The 20,299-nt window shown below is 52.8% G+C and overlaps 1 protein-coding gene across 4 annotated transcripts in view; it reads right to left on the minus strand.

The window, feature by feature from the left end:
• Positions 1-20,299, minus strand: part of PLXNA2 (plexin A2) — a 178,508-nt gene that overhangs the window by 45,642 nt on the left and 112,567 nt on the right. For all 4 annotated transcript variants that reach the window (XM_085210206.1, XM_085210208.1, XM_085210205.1 and 1 more), the window contains exons 4-6: positions 17,005-17,139; positions 3,637-3,737; positions 258-381 (exon numbers count right to left, since the gene is read on the minus strand). In XM_085210206.1, the coding sequence (XP_085066332.1) occupies positions 258-381; positions 3,637-3,737; positions 17,005-17,139 (360 nt within the window). The remainder of the gene's footprint in view (positions 1-257; positions 382-3,636; positions 3,738-17,004; positions 17,140-20,299) is intronic.

The raw sequence follows: 20,299 nt of genomic DNA on the forward strand, positions 1-20,299 counted from the left end.
AAGCAGCTGGGAGGTTCAGAGAGCCAGCACTGGGCACAGCTTCTGGGGAAACAAAGCCTTTCCTTTCAACAGTTCATGAAACCAGACCGAGAGAAATGTGAGCTGGGGCCCATGGGGAAGGGGGAATTTGTTGCTGTGATCCCTGCACCCCATTCTCCCCGCTTGGCTCTCCTAACCCATCCCTCTGCAAGCCTGACTTCATGGGAAAACAGTTGTGCAGTGGGAAGGGAATAAAGGCTGGAGAGTGGAGCGCTTACCGGCAGGCTGTGCTGCGACACGGAGATGCTGCTGGGCTGCACCATGATGCTCATGCACTGCCCGATGCTGTCGGCAAAGCGGTGTGGCTCGTCAGCTCGTTCACAGCTGTCCCGTGGGGAGCACCTGGGGAGCACATGGCAGTGCACATCATCAGCACATGGCAATGCACATCAGCACAGGGAGCTGCAAGGTGAGCAGAGTCTTGGGTAGGGGAAGGACTGGGGGTGATGCTCTGCCCAGGACCAGGCATGGATTGCTAGGTTAGGACTAAAGGGCCCTGCACACCTCGTTCCTGCAAGCCATAAACTCGTTAGATGCACAGAAAATAAAACGTAAAGCAGTAACAAGGTGATGCCTTCATTCCAATTAAAACAAAAGCACACAGCTTGTTAATTGTCTTTTCCTGGTGCTGAGGAGTGCATCGTGCCAGCAGCAGGGATTTCCTCTCTGGTGGCTGCAGGCTGCTCCTCACCAGCTGTCCTGCCCCGCTTCCAGATCCCTCCTGTTCCTACCCTCAGGAATGCATCCCATGACCCCTATTTTCCTATGGCAGGTGTCCTCAGAGCACAATGAAACCTTGATGCAGATTTGGGCTAAAACACGAAAAACAAATCCAGTGTGAGAGCAGGGAAAGGACAGAAACAGCTCCGAAATGGAAAGCATGGCAGTGCCATGGCTGCAGCTACAGCTGCTGCAGGGAAACGTGTGCCTGAGTTAATGCCAGTGGTATGGAGTGCCCACTGGGGAGACAGGGAAGGACTGTTCATGTATCTGACAGATATCACACAGCACTGGGGTCCCTTGGGGGTTTTTCTATTCCACGGCACTTGGGCAAAATCTCTCTCTTCAAAACCCACTCCCCGGCAGCAGATGAGGCAGTGCCCTTCTGATGCATTAACCAACTACCAGCAAACTTCTTCATTTCTCATGCAGCATCTCCGACCCCACTCACAATCGTGGTGCAGAACTCGGGGGAAGCAGGCACTGCCAACAGCCCCAGGTGCCATCAGTGTTCCAATAAGAAAAGCAAAGTTCACCCTGTCCCCTCCCAGCACCCAGTGTGACACCCAGCACAAACTGCTGCTCTCCTCAGCCCCTTTTTTTGGAGTATAATGGAGCTAAATATGAACCCTGCCAAAAGAAGAGTTATTGAGGTTTAAGTGAATCTCTGAGATAGCTTTAAAGTGAGCTCTTGACTGGAGCCTTTATCTCATTGACTCGCTGGAATGGCTCTTTTTTATCATACTATTTATGGCAGGAGCCCTAACAGAGATAAATAGGCCTGTAGACAATAACAGACTTGCAGAGAGCAGCATATGGAAGAGCCTTGTGGGTTTTGGATCCCACGGGGCTGAAGAGTCTTTAATGATCTCCTCGAGGCCTCCGCTTGCTCCGAAGGAACCACTTGAATGAGAGGAGAGGAGCGAGCCTTCCTCCTGCCATGGAGAGAATGCTGGGGAGCTTTGCAGGAGGACGAGCACCTGCCACATACAGGTGGCTGAGCACCTTCCAAAGCAGTGTCCTCAGTGCCCCAGCTCATGTGTGTGCTCTCAGGGTGCTCCAGCCCTGCAGCTCCATGCCATGGAGTCACCCACACGTGTGCACTGCTGTAATCCCCACAGATGGTTTCACTCCTGAGCACCACCGCTCTTCAAATCTCAGTGTGCACACGTGTGTGCAAGCACCCCGCCATTCAACAGAGCCTTAATCCCTAACTCAGGGCTCTGACAGCAGCACACTGGAGCAGGCACTGCTCCCTGCATCCATCTCACACATCCAATGCGTCGCTGTTTACAATCCGGACCCCATAACAAACACTTTGGCAGCCTTCAGAGCACAGCAGGAGCATCCCAGCCTGCCCTCACTGAGCCACGAGCAGCTGGAGCAGCTGGCAGGAGGGGAGCACACGCACAAGTTAGAGGAGAAAGATGACAAATGAAATACAAACACTCCAGCGCTTGGGGCCTCCCAACAAATATGACAGAGGCTTCAGGAAGAGCAAGATAAACTCAATTATTTACACCTTAAGACAAAGGCTAAAAACATGACCGTTGCTTCGAGCAGAGCAGGAAGTGCAGGGCTGAGAATTGACATCAGGGAAGAAAGTGTTGGCGGGAGGATGCTAATGCCCAAATGTCACAGCCAAGTGGGCAGAGGAAACAGCACTGCTCTCCTCTTGACATTGAGAGTTTTCTCTCTGCAAAATGAAGATAACAACCTTCACCTGCTTCCCAGGTGGCTCATGAAGATGCAGTTCATTAGTATTGGGAAACCACTCGCTGATCCTTGCAGGGGAGCTGCTACAGGGGTGCAAGGAGTAGCAGCAAAGGCACATCCACCCAACCTGCCTGCAGCCTGTGCAGAATGCCACCTGGGGGCACGGTGCAGGCATGGCTGGGTGCACCAGGGATGCTCCTGCAATGGTTTTACCCTATTTCCCTGAATGCAGCACCAACTCCTTGCAAGCCAAACGAGCCCTGGTGGGCACTGGAAGCTGTTTTGCACCCCAAAGCACGCAAGTCCCTAATCCAGGCCGGATTTTGCATTTGAGCTTGCTTTCCTCCCCTCTCTCTCTCCAACACCTGCTGCTCAGGCATGTGGCCAAGCATCATTGTGCGGGGCCCTGAACTCTGCTCTGCCTCCGCCCCGATTTCCATGCATGTAAGGGGGCTGCTTTGCAAGCTGGCACGGGGCCGGAGGGATTTCTATTCCTCTCCTCCTGTATCCTCCGGGTTTGCCCTTCCTCCCCCCATCAGTGTTTGCCCGGTGGTCCCCCTTCCGCCATAGGAAGTGATCATTCTGGTGGTGGGGGAAAGAAAGAGCCCAAACACCTCCTGAATGCAGAGCGTATTTCCCGCAGTGCCCCTGGGAACGGCCCTCACTGCAGTGCCTGGGATGTGCAGCTCTGCCCCCAGGACAGCTGCAGCTGCTGCTCCTTGCCCTCACCACGCTGCGTTACAGCAGCTCTTCCAGCTCTGTTCAACAGGGCTCGGTGCTGCTCCTCGTTCCAAAGTCCTGCTCATATCATTAAACCCGCTCTCACCTCTAAAAATTCCCCATTAATCAGGAGGGATTGCAGCTCGAGCAATGGGGAACATGCAAAATGCAACAGCTCTGCTCCCCCAGGTTTCAATTCTGCTTTTTTTTTTGCACTGTCCCATGGCACCTCCCTGCGTGCTGCATGCAATCCATTCTCCTACAGAAGGAATCTGCCTTTCTTCAAGAGCTCAGGGATCTTCAATGCTACTCAAGCCGCAATGCAGGAAACACCCAGGGGAAGAGAAGGATGGATTTGAGGGACTTCAGCCTCATTTTGCTTTTCGCACGGGGAGCACTGGGTGCTGCTGAGAGGTGCTTCATTGCCATGGTCTGACTTACGTGTGGTGCAGCGTGCACCAGCCGCAGTGCGGGTCCCCCGAGCTCAGGCACTCTGCACAGGTCGTGTACTGCTCACAGGACTCCACGGGCACACGGGACACCTGCAGGGACAAGGGACAAGCACAGCCTCAGATGGGTCTGGTGGCAAAGAGCAGCTGAGGGGGGAGGTGGGTTAAGCAACACAAAAGCAATTCATAGACTTGGAGCTCAGGCTGACACCTGTGTATAAGTTGGCCAACAGTATGTGTGAACTGTAGGGAACTGTGGGGTGCAGCTCACCCAGCCCAGTGGGACACATCAGTAAGACACAGCACAGTCCTGATCCATTTATCAGCATGAAGAACCCCAAAGGCTCAGATTTAGGGATTTGGCCAAGGATCATTGCTTGATCCCACACGTGCAATTCCATCTCAATCCATTTCTAACCACCCGCACCAAGTGTGGTGCTCCTGCAGCCCCTCCCTGCAGCCCAAGGTGGGACTGTAGTGAATTGGAATGGAGCTGAACAAAGCACACTGCCCCACAGCCCCCAGGTCCTGTGCCCATGGAGCAGCAAGTGAGGGTTGGCAGCTCACAGCTCACTGCCACCTCCAGCAGGGCCATTTTCACCGAATCACAGAATGGCCAGGTTTGGAAGGGACCTCAAGGATCATGAAGCTCCAACCCCCTGCCACACACAGGGCCACCAACCTCCCCATTTAATATCAGACCAGGCTGCCCAGGGCCCCATCCAACCTGGCCTTGACCACCTCCAGGGATGGACGGGGCATCCACAGCCTCTCTGGGCAGCCTCTTCCAGTACCTCACCACTCTCTCTGTAAAGGATTTCCCCCTGACGTCCCATTTTCACCAATGGGACCCAGTGGACAGCCCTGGAGCAGCAGCACAGCGATGGCTGTGTATCCATTTAATGGTGATGTGAGGTTCTAGCAAGCCTTGGCTGAGTTCCCCACTGCTGGGGGAATTCAAGGACCCTATATACTTCATAAACACACACTAATCCCAATAGCAAAAGTTGTCCTCCTGCTCCTGCTTTGGGATCCCTCAAACTGGTGCACGCATAACGTTTCTTCCACAAAAGAAGAAGGGAACCAGATATGCAAGTAGGCAGGGAAAAAGCAGTTCCTGCGCGGGGCTGGACTGCGGCTGGCAGCAGCTGGGCAGCCCTGAAAGGAGCAGTGTGCATCCCACAAAGGCTGCTGTCATGCCAAGTGCTGTTGACACAGTGAGAACCCAGTTCCTCTCTAAACATGACACCAATAGGGCCGCTATTCTTCTTGTTTCCTGAGCCCTACTCGACAGCTTCGCCTACAACAAAAATCGTGCAGGGGTTGGGGGTGTGTAGTTGTTTTTTTTTTTTTGAGCAGAGTGGGAGGCGTGCTGGGGAGCTGGGAGCAATGCATGCACACAGCCTGGCTGCACGGAGAGCTGCAGTGCTGGGGAAATGTGCAGGGAGGAGTGCAGAGGAGCAGGGTCTCTTTCGGCCCATGTGCCCCATTCGCACTGCGCTGCAAAGCTCACGGAAAATCGGTGTTGAATGGGGAGGTGTTGGCCAGCTCTGTGTCATTAAAGTGATCTATCACTCAGCCAGCAGAAGCCCAGGCTTGATGAACTTTCCACTGTGATTCTGTCTTCATTCATGCAACAATACCATTGCTTTATGCTGCTGCAAGAGAGCTGTGGGCAGGAGCACCGGTTCTCCAATCCCAGCTGTTAACACATCAAGGTAACAGGGCAAGGGAAAGCCAAACTTTGTCAGGAGTTTGTACAAAGTTTGGCACTTTTCTTCCCGCTGCTCCTCCTCCTTGCTGTCCTTGTCAGTGCTGCAGGGACCTCAGGTCCCCAAGATTCCACTTCACCCTGCACGGAGCAGAGCCGGAGCTGAGCTCACACCACTGCAGCCCAGGACAGACACACAGTGCTTCATGCAAGGCAGCAGTGGGATGGGAGGAAAGCAAAAGGGAAGCAAGTTTGAATGAAGGAGCACCAAGGAGTCCCCCAGCAGCAGCACTGTAGAGCACCCCAGAGCAAGAAGACCCCATCCTTTGGTCCTGGCATGGAGCAGGGCCTTGCTCTGCCTTCCATGGGGTAATTGGGTGTCCATGAACACCTGCAGCATTGGGCAGACAGTGGGAGAGGGCACAGGAACAGCGTTTCCATGGCTACAGGGGGATTCTTTAATTACAGCACTGCAGAAGCATGCGGAGAAAGTCCCTTCAACTTTGATCCAAGCAACATGGCTTCACTGCTAGAAGAACCTCACCATCACCTTCACAGGATGAGAAGTGGCGAAGCGCAGGGATCCATTGCTTCCTGAGCAGGGTAAGCACAATTCCCAGCAGCACACATTGGGGTATTTTCCCTACACATGTGCAGCAGTTGGCTCCAACCACAGACATCACCACTGCCACCAGGAGTGGCCATCTCCAAACACTGGCACCGACTTCTGACAAATGGCACCACGAGATCGCCCTGCCGCTGGGACCCCTCCTTTGTGCTGATTAGCCCAAGCCTCTGGGGAACTAATTAATAAGGATGAAAGGCCAAAATGTCTGGGCTCAGGTGGAGATCAGTGCGGGGATCAGAGCGATGCAGTGAACTTTCATCTCACGTCAGTTCATGGCCCACGTCCAGCCCTTGCCTGGTGCCCTGAGACTCACAGCACGCTCCCTGCAGCCACCAACATGTTTTAAGAGCAGGAAATGAGTTAAGATGAATAATTATTAAGTGCACACTTCTTCTTTCCCTCTCCATTTTGCAGGCGAGCAGTGAAAACAGAATTCTGCACCATTCTGGAGTTATGCCTGGTGTTATAGTTTGGAGTTCAGTAGACAAATGGTGCTGGGCTGCGCTTATTGAAATTGCTGCTTTGCCCTCAGCTCTCTGCTCCCCTCTCCTCACAAAACCCATTGCAAAGCCCCTCCCGAGCTGCCAGCCCACAACTCATGAATTCAGTGAAGTTGTTAAAAGGATCGTGGCAGGCTAAGATAAAACAGAGGAGTTTAACATGACAAACAGACTCCTAAATGGGATTAGAGTCTTAATGAAAACAGTAATGAATGAATGAGGCAACCAAATATTACCCATTAATATTAGACAGATAGATTAGATCCCTAGGCACTGCATTTAAAAACGACATGAAATTACTTCAATTACTCTGCATTGATAAATAACAAGGCCATATTTACTGTTAAAAGACATTTCCTCCTCCCTTCCCAGCTCTCGCACGGCTTATCCCTCCCCAGGGGGACAGCAGACCTTGCAGAGCTGAGAGAGGGGCTGGGAGCTCCCCCTCCTCCTTTCCCGAGCACCAGGCAGCATTTCCAGCACATCTCCAACACTGCCAGGATCGAGGGCAACTGGTGCTGGTCCCAATCTCTGCACTGAGTCCTTGCATTTATGTGCAGGAGTCAAGCATTGCACATTTGGCAGCTGCCGCTCGCAGCAATGCACTCTGCACTCCGCAGCTCAGCGTCCTCCTTCCCACCCGGGGACTGTGAAATGAACTGATCAGAAGCTTTGCTAATGAAGAGATCGGGGATAGGTGGCTCCTGAGTGCTTGGTGGCATTTATCTGCTGGGGATGAAAGGCAGCCTCTGTGTTTTCAGCCCTGAAACTATGGGTGAAGCAGGGACATGGGAAGGAGCAATGTGCTCAGCTCTGCCCCAGCCCAAGGGTTGGGCCATCCTTCCAGTGCTAAACCTGTATAAATCTTATTTAATGAAACGATACAAAGAAAAGAACAAATAAAGGTTAAATCATTCCCTACAGCAGATTTACACTGGAAACAAAGCCTGCTCAGACAGCAGCTGGTTTGCACAGCAGCCCTCAACATTCCTTTCCCAGATGCTGGGCAGTGCAGCAGAGTGCAGTGCAAGTGTTGGGCACTGGGGCCAGGGCTGCTTTGACCCCAATGAGGATGAGGCAGCAGAACCACCGTGGTGATGCCCTCCTGCCCTATGAAGGAGCTCCCAGTGCTTCCAAGCAGAATTTTCTCTCTGGCTGTGTCTTCCCGCAGAGCTGGAGAAGCAAAAGTCCCACAGGATGCAAACCCCAACCCATGCAAAGGCAGAGGATGGGAGAGCTCCTATGGGGAGCTGCACTTGAGGGCACAGCAGTGCTAGGGACACCCCTGGGAAAAAAAGGGGGGGAAAAGGAGAGCCCTCCCTGCAAAGTGGGGAGCTGTGAATAAACCATGCTGCAAACGGAAAGCTGCCTGCACAGCCCAGTGCTAAGGAGGGACAGACTGATGGCTCTATTTCTGAGACACCGGCAGCTGACATTGGCAAATGAACCTCTGCAGTTATCTGCTTCCCCTCTTTGTTCTTCTCTCATGAAACTGGCAGGCACAGGGGTAGGAAGGAGACACGTTCAGGGTGAGCAGTGGGCAGCACTGGTTGTGCTCCTCGCTCCCCATCTCCTCTGGATCCCCGCTTCTGTCTGCTGCTGGGACTGGGGAAGCACCAAAGGGCAGCAACGCCCTGCAGGAGCCATTCAGACTTCAGGAGCATTGTCCCTCTGCTCCCATCTGCTGGGCATGAGCCTGCAGAGGTGGCACAAGGCAGCGAGAAAAGGACAGGCAATGGCACAGAGCAGTGGCACGGGGTGATGGCACGTTTGCTGCTGGTGCAATGCTGCCATTCCATTCAATGGATTGATGCTGAGGCTCAGTGCAGCCCTGCTGCTCCCCCCGAGCCCAGCAATCAGCAGCACAGACAATTTGCTGTTTCCTTGCTCTGATGTTACCATCATTTGTGAGTATCAAAATGAGAAAGGCGTCAGGCCCTCAAAGCCCCATTGAAGAATAATTGGAAATCCGAAGTGGCACTAAATGTTATTTTCTAAATAAAATGCATTCAATTACAGAACACGAGCCTGTCAAGCATTTAAAAAGATTAGTTAGAGCAGAAAAAAGTATTCAAACCTTCAGAGACTGCATTACACACACAGGATCCCCTCTGTTCCTAGGGACAGGCGGGAGGCAGAATGCAGAACAACGCAGCCATTGCCCGCGTGCTTTTCTCACCAGCACAATTCCACCTCAGCTGTTGCACAGCTGCACAGAGGGCTGTGCTCTCCAACCTCGATGACAAACAGGCACAGATGACCTCGTGTCCAGCAGCACCTCGTGCTGCACAGCACATTCCCCAAGTTGCAGAGCACAGCACTCATTGCAAGGCAGCGATGCCCAGATGGATCAGGACCCTGCTGGTACCCAACAGCAGCATGCCCAGTCTCCAAACCTCCCTGATCAGCACAACATCGAGGCTGCAGATCCGCAGCCAGCATTGCAAGAGCTCTGCTTGCTCCTTGCTCAAACACCACTAACACAGCAGACACACTCCAGACTCCAACAGCCACCACAGTGGCCATCAAGCACAAAGCACAAAGCGCACCGCACTTCACGCAGTGGCTGCTGCTAAACCCTCACTTGGAGCAAGGAAGTCGCAGCCAAACAAACCCGACCCCGAGTGAGATCTGTGGCTCTGGCACATTCGCAGGCTGCACAAACAGGGGTAGATGAGACGTGTTTAGCTCAGATCCTTCACTCCAGCCGCTCACCCCAGCAGCGCCGGTGCCTTGAATTAATGCACACTGCCAAGCAGGCTGTGAGCAGGCGCACGGCGGGGAAGGCGCAATTATTTACACGTCTGCTCGCTGCTTCCCCGTACGGAGTGAAGACAGGTGAGCTTGCTTCGCGCGGTGATTTTTATTTTATAGTTTTCTTCCGAGGAGATAATTGTCACTGGGAACGGCTCAGGTGCAGACGCAACAAATCGCTGACCCGCGGCTGCAGCAGCACACAGCGTGGGAGAGGGGAGCACAGCGCTGCGATGGATTGATTCCAGCCCTGCTACCGGGCTGGAGGCTGGGAAGGCAAATCCCTCTCTCCCAGGGTTTCATTAGCTGGGAATGGCTTTCTAACGAGATTTACACAATCTAGCCTGGAGCCTACACATTTTGCTCTGCACCCAGAGACAGTAACAACGGGGAGTGGAGGAGATGCCTTCTTTTTCTCTGGTCACCCATAATTCAGGACCGTTACAGCGCTGCCATCAATGTGATTACACAGAGTGCAAAAATAAAACAAAAATGTGTCCGTCTCTAGCATTAAGTCTCCAATTTCGACTGACCCAAGCCAGGAAAATTTATAGTTACGGGGACTACGTTCAGTCCATTAAGAAAGGATAGGAAATTGCCAGCTGGGATCACGATGACATCCTCACCTTTCCTCTAGCACCACTCCCACTACAATGCAGAACCACAGCAGTGTGGGGCTGCTGGAAAGGGCTCTGTCTGCATTGGAGGTGGTGGCAGCACCTCTGGAAGCACTCAGAGCCCCCATCAAACTCACCCTGCTGAAGCTGACTCACACCCACACCATGATCAGAGCCCAGCCCTGGTGCCCTGCAGGGATGCTCCCCAAGCTGTGTGCCAAACACACTGACAGCAAAGACCCAACATGAAAATACCCAGCCCGCCTGCAGCTAGCAACTGGACTCTGCACACTGCAGTCACAGCAATGCTCTTTCTGGCATAGTTCCTCCAATATCGCAGTTCCAGTGTGGTCAGCTCTTTTTAAATGGAAGGGATTTCAGTGAGTTCTCTCTGTGGGCAGTACTGTCTGCTGGCTCACACCACGGCCCAGACACACGAGGAGGAGTTATTTTCACACCCACCGTTCCCCTTTGATTCCTCTCCCAAAAAACAAATTAAAAACAAACAAAAAAAACCCCCACTTATCATCGTGTTCTTGTGAAGATATTAATAGCACCCAAAGCACTGACAGTTGCCTGTGAATCACTGCTGAAGGGGATGGGAAAAACCTGCGGCTGTGGCTTGCTAGGAGACGATGCAGCATCCTTCGTGAGCTGCAGCACCAAGCACTGGTTCTGGGACATAGGAACATGGGTGCCCCACATAGCTGGAGCCTTCAGTGTCCCTTGGCTGTGGCCATCCTGTGCCACCACGCTTCCTTTTCATTTCCAGGTTCCATTGCTGTGGTGGGAGCACAGCTCCGTCCTGCCCACGCGCTGCTCCTGCACTCAGCTCCGCTTCTGCTTGAAAGGAAGCACGAGTGCCAATTAAACAGCCAACCAGGGCACCGAGCAGATAAATATGTGTTGTGAGAGAATGTGGATAGACACACTCTGAAGTGGAGCCAACGAGGGGAGGAGGGAATGTGTCGTTGTTGGTGGCAGAACTTCAGAGTGGTGCTCATCATGTGCTATCCGTGCAGAAGCCAACTTGCAGCCGTGCAAGATGCTGGGCATCTGATTGCCCCTAAACCTTCCTTCTCTGCACTGCTCTGACTTCAGCTCCGAGCACACAGCACAACGCTCTGTCCCATCTGAGGGCTGGGCATAGCAGTGCCCCCATGCCAGCTCCCAGCACGTGCCCAAATGCCTGTGCCAAGTCCCCAGCAGCTGTGCCTCGCCGAGTGCAGTGCTGAGAGCACAGGGATGACCACAGTCTGAAGCTCAGCCATTCCCTGCCACCTCCTGGGTTAAAAGCCCACAAACGCTCCCAGTTCTGCCCAGCAGAGGTGGGCAGTGTGGCACAAAGCCTGGTCACAGAGAGGCCCACAAAGCTGCTTCTGGAGCCCGCCACAGGGCCAGTGCCCAACACAAAATCCACCCTCATGCTCTGTCTGCACAGACAATGAGCAGTGAAACCATGATGGATGTACTTGGGACTGACAGTGCCACGGAGGTGCTCTATGCAGCAGAGACACCTCGAGGCAGAAACAGCAAAATCCCACCTGAGCTCCATCTTTTGCTGCTGTAACCAGTAGTTTGACACTGCCAAAGGTCAAGAAGTTTTGGAGCAACAAACCCCAGAGTATGTTAATATCCACAGAAGCAGCTTGGCGCCCATAAAGTCCTCGGTAGCAACCCAAACTGTGCTACGGATGGACCCAACCATTGCTCAGACCAACCTGAAACCACACTGGCAGCTGCAGCCACTTCCAGATGTGGCTGAACGTGCTCCCATTGCTCACGTGGACGAAGGCTCTGTGAGCAGTTTGTCCCTTCAGCCACAGCTGGTGCTTCCCATTCCTACATCCAGCTTCACGCAGCTACGGAACGCTGAACAGTGATGAAGAATGGTGCTGTGCTGTAAGTGCAAGGACTTGGGGCCTTCAGCCCCCACCATGGGCGCTGCTGGTGCCTGCCCTGCTCTCGGCCCTGTTGTGTTTAGTCTGCTGGGCACATTCCTGCACGCCGCTATGACAAACAGCAGATTATTCATGGGGCTCCTTTGCCTCACGCATCGCCCAGAGAAGTGGAGCTATTGCAGCTCCCACGGGCACAGGGCAGGGCTGCAGCTCCGGGGGCTGCATGCACAGTGCTCTAGAAAACCTCAGCATCTTCACTGCAGTTTTACAGAGCAAACATTTTGCCGTGGAAGAGGAAGGAGCAGGGAAAGCGAGAACAAAACCCACAAGCTGTGTTTTTCTGCTTTGCAACCAGCCTTAACTTTTATATGTAGTCCCAGCTTGAAACACCATTACAGCCACCTCCCCGGGCACAGGCATCACTTCCAAGCTGTCTGGAATCCGCAGGAACTCTTTTTTCCCTGATCATTTGAAAGCTTTCCTAATGCTTTGGTGGGAATTTGGTTTCCAGATGCAGAGCTGTCGTTCAAGTGGTGCCAATGGGACGGCCCTGAGATCCCACAGGCTGGGCTGGTGTGTCCTGAGGTTTGGGCTAGAACTGACTGCGTGTTTTGGCCCTGCTCATTTCAGTGTTATTGCAAGAAACCACGCTTAGAGCTGTACTTCCCCATGTGATTTGAATTGAAACAAAAATAATAAAGCCCAACCAATCTGATTTTGCAGAACTTTTCAGAGCATTGAAGGGAAAAGAGCTCTCTGCCCCCAGACCAGGGATGGAGCAGCCCTGGGCTCCGTGTTGCAGCACAGTCCTCACCACCTCCCTGCAAAGCACTCGGAGCCCATGCAGCAGCTCATCGCCTGCTCTCTCTTCCTGCAAACTTCATAATAATAAAGTGATACTCTACACCGTATCCCTTTTTCCATTTCACCCTTCACTGGATCATTTTATGCATCTATTCCCATTGCTAATTCAAACTAATTAAAGTATAAAGTAGAATAATTCGTGCCATTTCAGAGCTCCTCTCACCATATTGTGAGTTATGTTTCTTTTCTATTCGTGCCCGGTGTGAACCATTCCCCTCCTCACCAGACTCACTGCTGGGGGGGATGGCCACAGCAGCACAGGGAGGTGTTTCTTTTAAACAGGGAGGTGTTTCTTTTAAACAGCTCTGATAGAAAGGAACACAGAGCTCTGGCTGTGTCCCTGAGCACCCTCAGTGCTGCTGGAGCCCTGCTGGGGTCATCTGAGACCAACGGGGGCAAAACCCATCACAGCTCAGCATGGCATTGCTTCAGCTTGTCCATCATGCATCAGAAGTCCCAGCTTGCTTTGGTGGGGGGCTCTGACCTCGCACCCATAGGTCACCCCTCTGTGCTTCAGCACAAAGCCAGGAGGATGCACGGGGTGGGAGCACAGCAATGCAATGCCCCATGGAACCCCACCAGCAAGCAGACCTGGAGCACATGGTGTCAGAGCAGCTGCTCTGCACTGCAGCTGTCCCATGCACACCAGTGCTCTGAGCAGGGGATCAGTGTGTGTGTCTACGTGCATGCAGGGAAATTCTGGAAGGATTTCAGGACTGCGGTTGCCTGTCTGAAAATTAAACAATAGGTCTGTGGATGGGGAGGAATAGCAAAGGGAAGCACATACATGGGAACCCTGTGGCTGTGACTGGCAGGGAAAAAAATAGACTTAATACAAAGTAAAACCAACCCAAAACAAACAAACCCTGAGAGCAAACCTCGCAAGCACTTGAAAGAAATAGCCGTGTGAGCGGCGTCTAAAATACATCCCATTACCAAAACAAAACCAGCGACCCCTGACGCTGAGTTTTCACACAGGGGTGGTTTCTTACTGCTTCTTGCATGGAAGTTTACTTTTCAAGTATGTGTTACTTCAAAGCTGTCTGCCCTTTGCTCTGCGCCCTCGGATTCCTGGTGGCTGCCCGTGCATCCCAGCAGCTCTGCAGGATGCCCCTGAGCCTCCGAGCCCCAAAACACCGCGGTCTTTTGGTCAATTGGCATTCATTAACACATCCTTCTTATCACATAGATATGGTTAATGATCCCAGACAAGCTTGTACCTACATTTCTTAATTATTGCTAATTGATCACAGGGAGGAAAGTGGAATAAGACCTGCATGGCTGCATGTGCTGCAGGAGCATGGGACAAGCAGGTGCTGCAGCACAGCCTTGCCCTCTGCAATGCTGCTCAGCTCAGTGGTTGTCTGACCAGCAGACAGTGCAGTTAAAAATTTAATCCATCCTTTTTTTTTTTTTTTTTTTTGTCCTTGATGAATCCATCCCCTTTTATCCACACCTCTTGCATTTTTTATCGTGTTTTCTCACTCTTTTTCCTGGGCACCATCAGTATTTACAGCATCTCTACCCCAGAATTGATGGAGCTCTTTGTTTTCCTCACTTTGATTCCAAACTCTTAAATCACCCTGGCAGCGCCCTCCCCTCCATCAGCACCCAGAAAGCTCAGCCCAACACAACACCCTTTGCTCAGGAGTTACGCAGCACGGGGTCACAGGACAAGGAATGGTGAAACAAATCATCCCCAGCGGCTCCTGCAGCTCTGCAGCTCCCGACACGGGGGCATTTGCTAAGCAAATATTTCACTGCTAGCAGAGCAGACGGAGAGAGAGCTTTTCCCTACAGCCACAGGGATGTACAGGAAGGAGGGAGTGCTGCTGTAAGGCTCAGACACCCAGGGGCCAGCTGCAGGCACACAGGTCTGTAAGGCCCTCCTGCTTCACACTGGGGCAGCCCCATGCAGTCTCACTGATGCTCCAGCAGCATCTCGTGATGCTCGAGCCCTGGCAGCTTGTGGGCTGGAACAACACTGAGAAATGCCTGTCTCCTTTAAATAGTCAGGGTCAGAATCACTTCTCTTCTGCCATGAAAGGAATTTGAAGCCAGGTGCTTCAAGAGAGCCTGTGAAAGCTCCTAATGAGCACTCCTAAATCATGTGGCTAAAGAACTGGTGCTGAGGATAGAAGCAAAGTTTCTTTATCCTCCTCCCCCCCGGGACCAGACTGTGCAACTGTTGCTTCTGTGCTTTGTGGGAGTGAAATCAAATGTCAAATATTCTGATTTGGAAGGAGTTGGCAATGGAACATGAAAGGCTCACAGAGAGCTCCAAAGGACTGCAGATAAATTGGAGAGAAGCAGACAGGGCTGGGACGGGAGCCAGGGGGAGTGGGGAAGGATTGAGCTCCAGATTTTGGGATGAAGCAAATGCTTTCCCTCCGCATTCAGCACGGAGTTGTTCCGAGCATGGAGGGAGGTGGGATCAACACAGAAGTGACACGGATGTGCTGGAAGCACCTGTGTGCACATCACAGCTCACCGTGCGCTCTGAGCACAACCACAGTGCCAGGCAGAACGCTGCACCCATGCAGTGGTTGGCTCCCCACCCCACAGCAGCACGGAGCTCAGGACTGCTCCCAGTCTGTGCCATGGGAGCACATCTCCTTGCTGAATCCCACAGAAGTGCAGTGTTTATCGGATCAGTTTTGCCATAGGCACGTATCCTATTTCTTTCTTAGAAACCACAGACTGTGGGCAGCCCTCCCCAGCTCACGCTCAGCACAGCTGCTCCGGTGCCACTTCACTGTGGCAGAATTCCATCTTATTCCAGATCTTCAGACTGCAGAACACATTTGAGCTGTGCATTCTCAGTACTTCCAAGGGCACTTCTCACTGCTCACAGCCTCAGCTTGGGCCTCTCTCCTCCTCGTGGTACCAACTCCCTGCAGCCATCAGGCTCCAGTCAGGGCACTCTGGAATAAAAGAAAAGCATCTCCCCCTCTATTTTGCTGAGCATTGCCAGAATTGGGGCAGTGGGGTTCAGTGGGGCTGACAACATCCACGTTGTGTCAGTGCAGGGTTCCTGGGGCCATGGCACACACCCCCAGGGGGCAGAGGGCAGCTCCAGGGGGTGAGGGCTGTGCATGGAATTCCAGGAGCACTCCATTCTTTGCTAATTCTCCTCACATCTTTTTGTTACACAATTAAGCACATCAGCTCCCTGTGTCCCTCCTGCAGCAGGTGGAGGTCTCCGCGCACCAGGCGTGCAAAGCTGGCTGTTAACTCACAGGGTTAACTCAAGGCAACGCCACTTAATGGCATCCAGACGTCCTCAGATGTAACCCTCCTCCTGTCTCCACCACCCACGAGGCACCAGCTCTATAAATCTGAATTACACAGTGGTGAGTAACAGCCAATAAAACGCTCAGCAGTCAGTGAACCCAAAAGTCTGGCTCAGCGCACGGGACTTCTGGTGTTGTTTTTGTCTCAGAGAATGGTGCAGATGAGATGTGCTCCAGCTGAGGTCCTGCCTTATTCTGGCTCCCCAAAGCTGCAGGCTCCCGTGCACTGCTGGCCATAAATTCCCACTGCAATCTTTTTGGTTTGGCTTTCTGCAGCCTTTGGGTTTGGCAACCTCCAACTCCCACCAGCCCTATTTTAAGAGCTATGCAAACACTAAAGATATGCTCCTCGTAATATCCCGGTATAATATTGGAAGATAAAACTTGTTTATGGCCACACAGAGCCAAGAAAGGATGTTGGCTGCCACAGGTGGGGGCTGACCCAGCCAAAGTGGCATGGCAATGGTGGCATGGCGATGGTGGCATATTAATGGTGACATGGTAATGGTGGCACAGTGATGGTGGCATGGTGATGGTGGCATGGTGATGGTGGCATATTGATGGTGACATGGTAATGGTGGCACAGTGATGGTGGCATGGCAGTGGTGGCATGGTGATGTGGCACGGTGATGGGGTTATGGTGGCACGACGATGGTGTCACAGCGATGATGGCACAGCAATGATGGCACAGCACAGGCTCAGCGCTACCTGCATGGCAGCTGCTTGCTCAGTCCCACCTCTGTGCTCACCTTACTTACTCCCCAACGCTTAAAATATATGGGTAGATCAAAAAATAAAGCCATCATAAAGGATGCTCGGATAAAGCTACGCAAAACTGCAGCCTGCCAAGCTCACTGCAGGGAGCAGGCAGCCACACCAGCAGCTCAGGAGCAAATTATCTGATCATCGATGGTTCCCATCCCCAAACCAATTTCCCCTGCAGCAGCCCAGCTCAGTTTCCAATCCTTGCAGACAGCAATAAACCAGCAGAGTGCCATCCTCCATGTGCGCAGAGGACAACCTCTGGGCAGAGGCAGCTGAAGCTGAGCTCTGCAGTGGGGATCACACAGCTCAGCCCCTGGGTGTCCTTACCTGCCGCTCCGACATCACGTACAGGTACTTGTGGTCAATGGAGAAAGCCATGTCCCGGAGCACTGGGCTCCCATCCTTGAAAACTGTCACCACCTCATACTGAATTCCACCATGGGGAGGGCCATCTGCTCGGATCTGGAAGAAGCACAACCACATTGCAGGTGATTTCACAGCAGCCAAAGGCAGATTTTACTTCGAGGGGTGGAGGGTAAGGGGAAGAGGACAAAATGAGGAAAAGGATCTCATTCCAACCCTCAGCTTAGGACCTGGAGGCAGAGCGAGGAGCTGGCAAGCAGAGTGCATGCAGGAGTCAGAGCAGAGGCTCTTTCTCCACGGGATCTGAAATCATTTCTCCACCGCAAGAGAATGAAGGAGCAAGCTCTGTGCTGCGAGGTGAGTGCACAGATCACCCACGTGCCACGATTGTAGTCACCAAATGCAACTGCAAGTCAGCTCCTGATCTGGAGGGGAAACTACAGCATTCCACAGCCTGACCAGATTACTGCAGAGATGGTTCCTCTCCAGATGCGTAAGGAACAAGACTTAGACAACCACCACAGAAGCCTCCTAAGACACCATCTCTGCCCAGCCCCAGGCAGATGTCACTGCCATGCTGTTCCTCCCGAGCACCACTGAGCAAACAGAGTGCTAACACAGCCATACAGCTGCTCAGCCCCACAGCTGCAGGTCCCACACCCCCAGCAGCCAGCTCCATGCCTGCAGAGCTCTGCCCATGCTGTGACAATCCCCAGCGCCGCCAGGAACGTGCCGTCTCCTCCAAAAGTTAATAATTGATGGCCTTGGGGGCTGCACGAAGGGAAAGGGAGGAGGAGAAACAAACAGTTGACATTGTCTTTCCTACCACGATTTGCATATTTGAAAAGCCCTTGGATTGCAACACGGTGCTGGCAGTGCTGCAGATGCTGGCTGCGTACCACTGCCAGGCTGGTGCCATGCGGTGACCCCGGGGCTGCAGAGCTGGAAGGGGGCTGCCAGGACTGCTAAAGGCAGAGCCTGATGTCACAGAGGTGCCACTCCAGCAGGAAACGCAGTAATATCCTCTCTCACACACACAGAGGTGCTCCACTGAACCCCTGCTCCAAATAAACCTTCTTCTAGGAAGCATTGCTGATGCCTGTCACCATACAGAGACACGGGGCACACAGCTGGGTTTGGTTTCTGCATTTCTTTCCTCCTTCCTTACCTGATTTTTCCACGACATAAAAGAAGGGCAGGGAAATGTGCACAAAGGGAGAGCTGGCTTGGCACCCATGACACATCCAACTCAAAAGCCCAGACAACTCTGACAGCAAAATCCAAATAAAGAGGGTCACATCCTCCTTTAGTTGCACCTGTGCCAATGGGGACACTTCAGTCCCTTCGGAGCTGCTGGGAACCAGAGGTGGTTTGGACCTGCAAACCCCACTGAGGCACCACCACAATCCTGCACCAACCCAGGGACACAGGGACAATGCCATGAAGTCACCTGAAGGAACAAACAGCACTGCCAGAGACAGTCGCTTCCATGCAAACTCCTGATTAGCAGCCAGATGGGAATGGAAGCTGCGGACACAAAGGATCAGCAACCTTTGTACAAAACAACTGCTTTCCAGCGCTCCCTCAGGGGCACCAGCAGCTCGTTACGTTGAGCTTCTTTCTAATAATGAGGTCAGACAGGGCTAATGAAGAGAGATACCACTGGATGAGCCTCATGCAGTCCAAGTCCAACCAGGAGCTGCTGAAGCCAGGAGCACTGCCCTGAATGGCCGGGCTCTATAGGGCATCCTGCCTGGCTCTGCCCCATCCCATGGCCAGGCACTGGCAGTGCACCCTGCATCATTGTGCATCCAGCTGTGAGCCCAGCAGCTCCAGCTGTGAGCACCCCACACAATGCCCGGGCAATAGGAGGATGTGCTGATGCTGGGGTGTTTCAATGCCTCTCTTCCTGAGAGTTTCGTTTCCATGGCAACAGATGATGATGTCAGACGAGAAGAAGGATGATTCCTGTGCATGCGGAAGAAGAAAGGGATCATCTCTGCAGCAGGAAACTTCTCGTTGACGTCTGGAGGGAGAAATAATCCCTCTGCCTACCTTACAGGTGTCTTCCTGGTGCTAAATATATGTTAATAAACATGGTGCCACAGATACCAAGAAGATAAAGGGTAAGGGTGATGAAACAGACCCTAGAGGTGCTCTTGTTAAAGGTCTGAGGTTTTGGAGGACAGAGGGGAGTGCTCACTTCTGAGTGCCTGGGGAGCAAAGCTGACCCAGCATCATGATCCCAACCCGATGGGAGATGCAGGATGGGGCTGGGCTGAGGGCAGCCATCCTTCTCTGTGGCCCCAAAGACCTTCCTTGCAGTACAACCAGGATGAAGAGGCATGAGAGAAAATCACAGGGGAAGCAGCACTGGGCTGTGCAGAAATGGGTGTGAGTGCAGCACAACAGTGAGCAGTGGGTGCAGGGAGATGCCTGCAGTGCTGGCAACGCAAAGCAAAGGTGTTCAGGACAAGAGTCATGCTCACTGTCACGAGACAGGAGGGCAGAACACGGGCTCACACATTCAGGTGTGAATTGGAACAGTCACCTGGGACAGACAGAGCACTTTCCTCAGCTGCTCCCGGTGCATGTTTACAAATATGGCCTGAAAAGAGCCTAACGACATAATCTGCAAATCCCAATATCAGCACTGGCTCAGAGCACCAGGCCCAGCAGAACACCCCACGTGATGAAGCAGAACGCTTTTCCATTCAGGAAACCACAGTCCTTCAAAGGCACAGTGCAGATTTATGTCTCTAATACCCCCACAATGCAGCCTGCAGGCATAAGCTCTGCATTATCTTAGGAGATTAGCAAAATACTATATTGTGTCACGTATATGGTGCAGAGTAGCACCCACAGGTGATAAGTGCATGAGCCATTCAGGGATCTAATACAACGTGGAGCTCCCACATACGCACTGTGCTGAAGTTTCAGGTATTCTCCTTGCCCAGCTGGTACCCACATTTGGATTCCATTCCACTTCCTCCCAGCAGGCTTCCATTAGAAGACACTGAATCTCTTTGTAGGAACTTTCCGTGATTAAATTACCTGTCTGCTTTCATTATGAGCATTTCAATGAGGGTGGCTCTCGTGATGAAATGCTTGTGCTCAGTACTCCATGGCTGCAGGGGCTGATTCCCCATTCTGGATGCAAGGTCACCCGCTGGGTTGGTTGGGTGGCAGATCCCAAATCCTCTCCGTATGCCACAGCCTGGAGGAGCCCTGAGCACACCAGGGGGGTGCTGAGATCACA

This window comes from Meleagris gallopavo, chromosome 28 (genome assembly GCF_905368555.1).
Source record: "Meleagris gallopavo chromosome 28, MGAL_WU_HG_1.1, whole genome shotgun sequence".
NCBI lineage: Eukaryota > Metazoa > Chordata > Aves > Galliformes > Phasianidae > Meleagris > Meleagris gallopavo.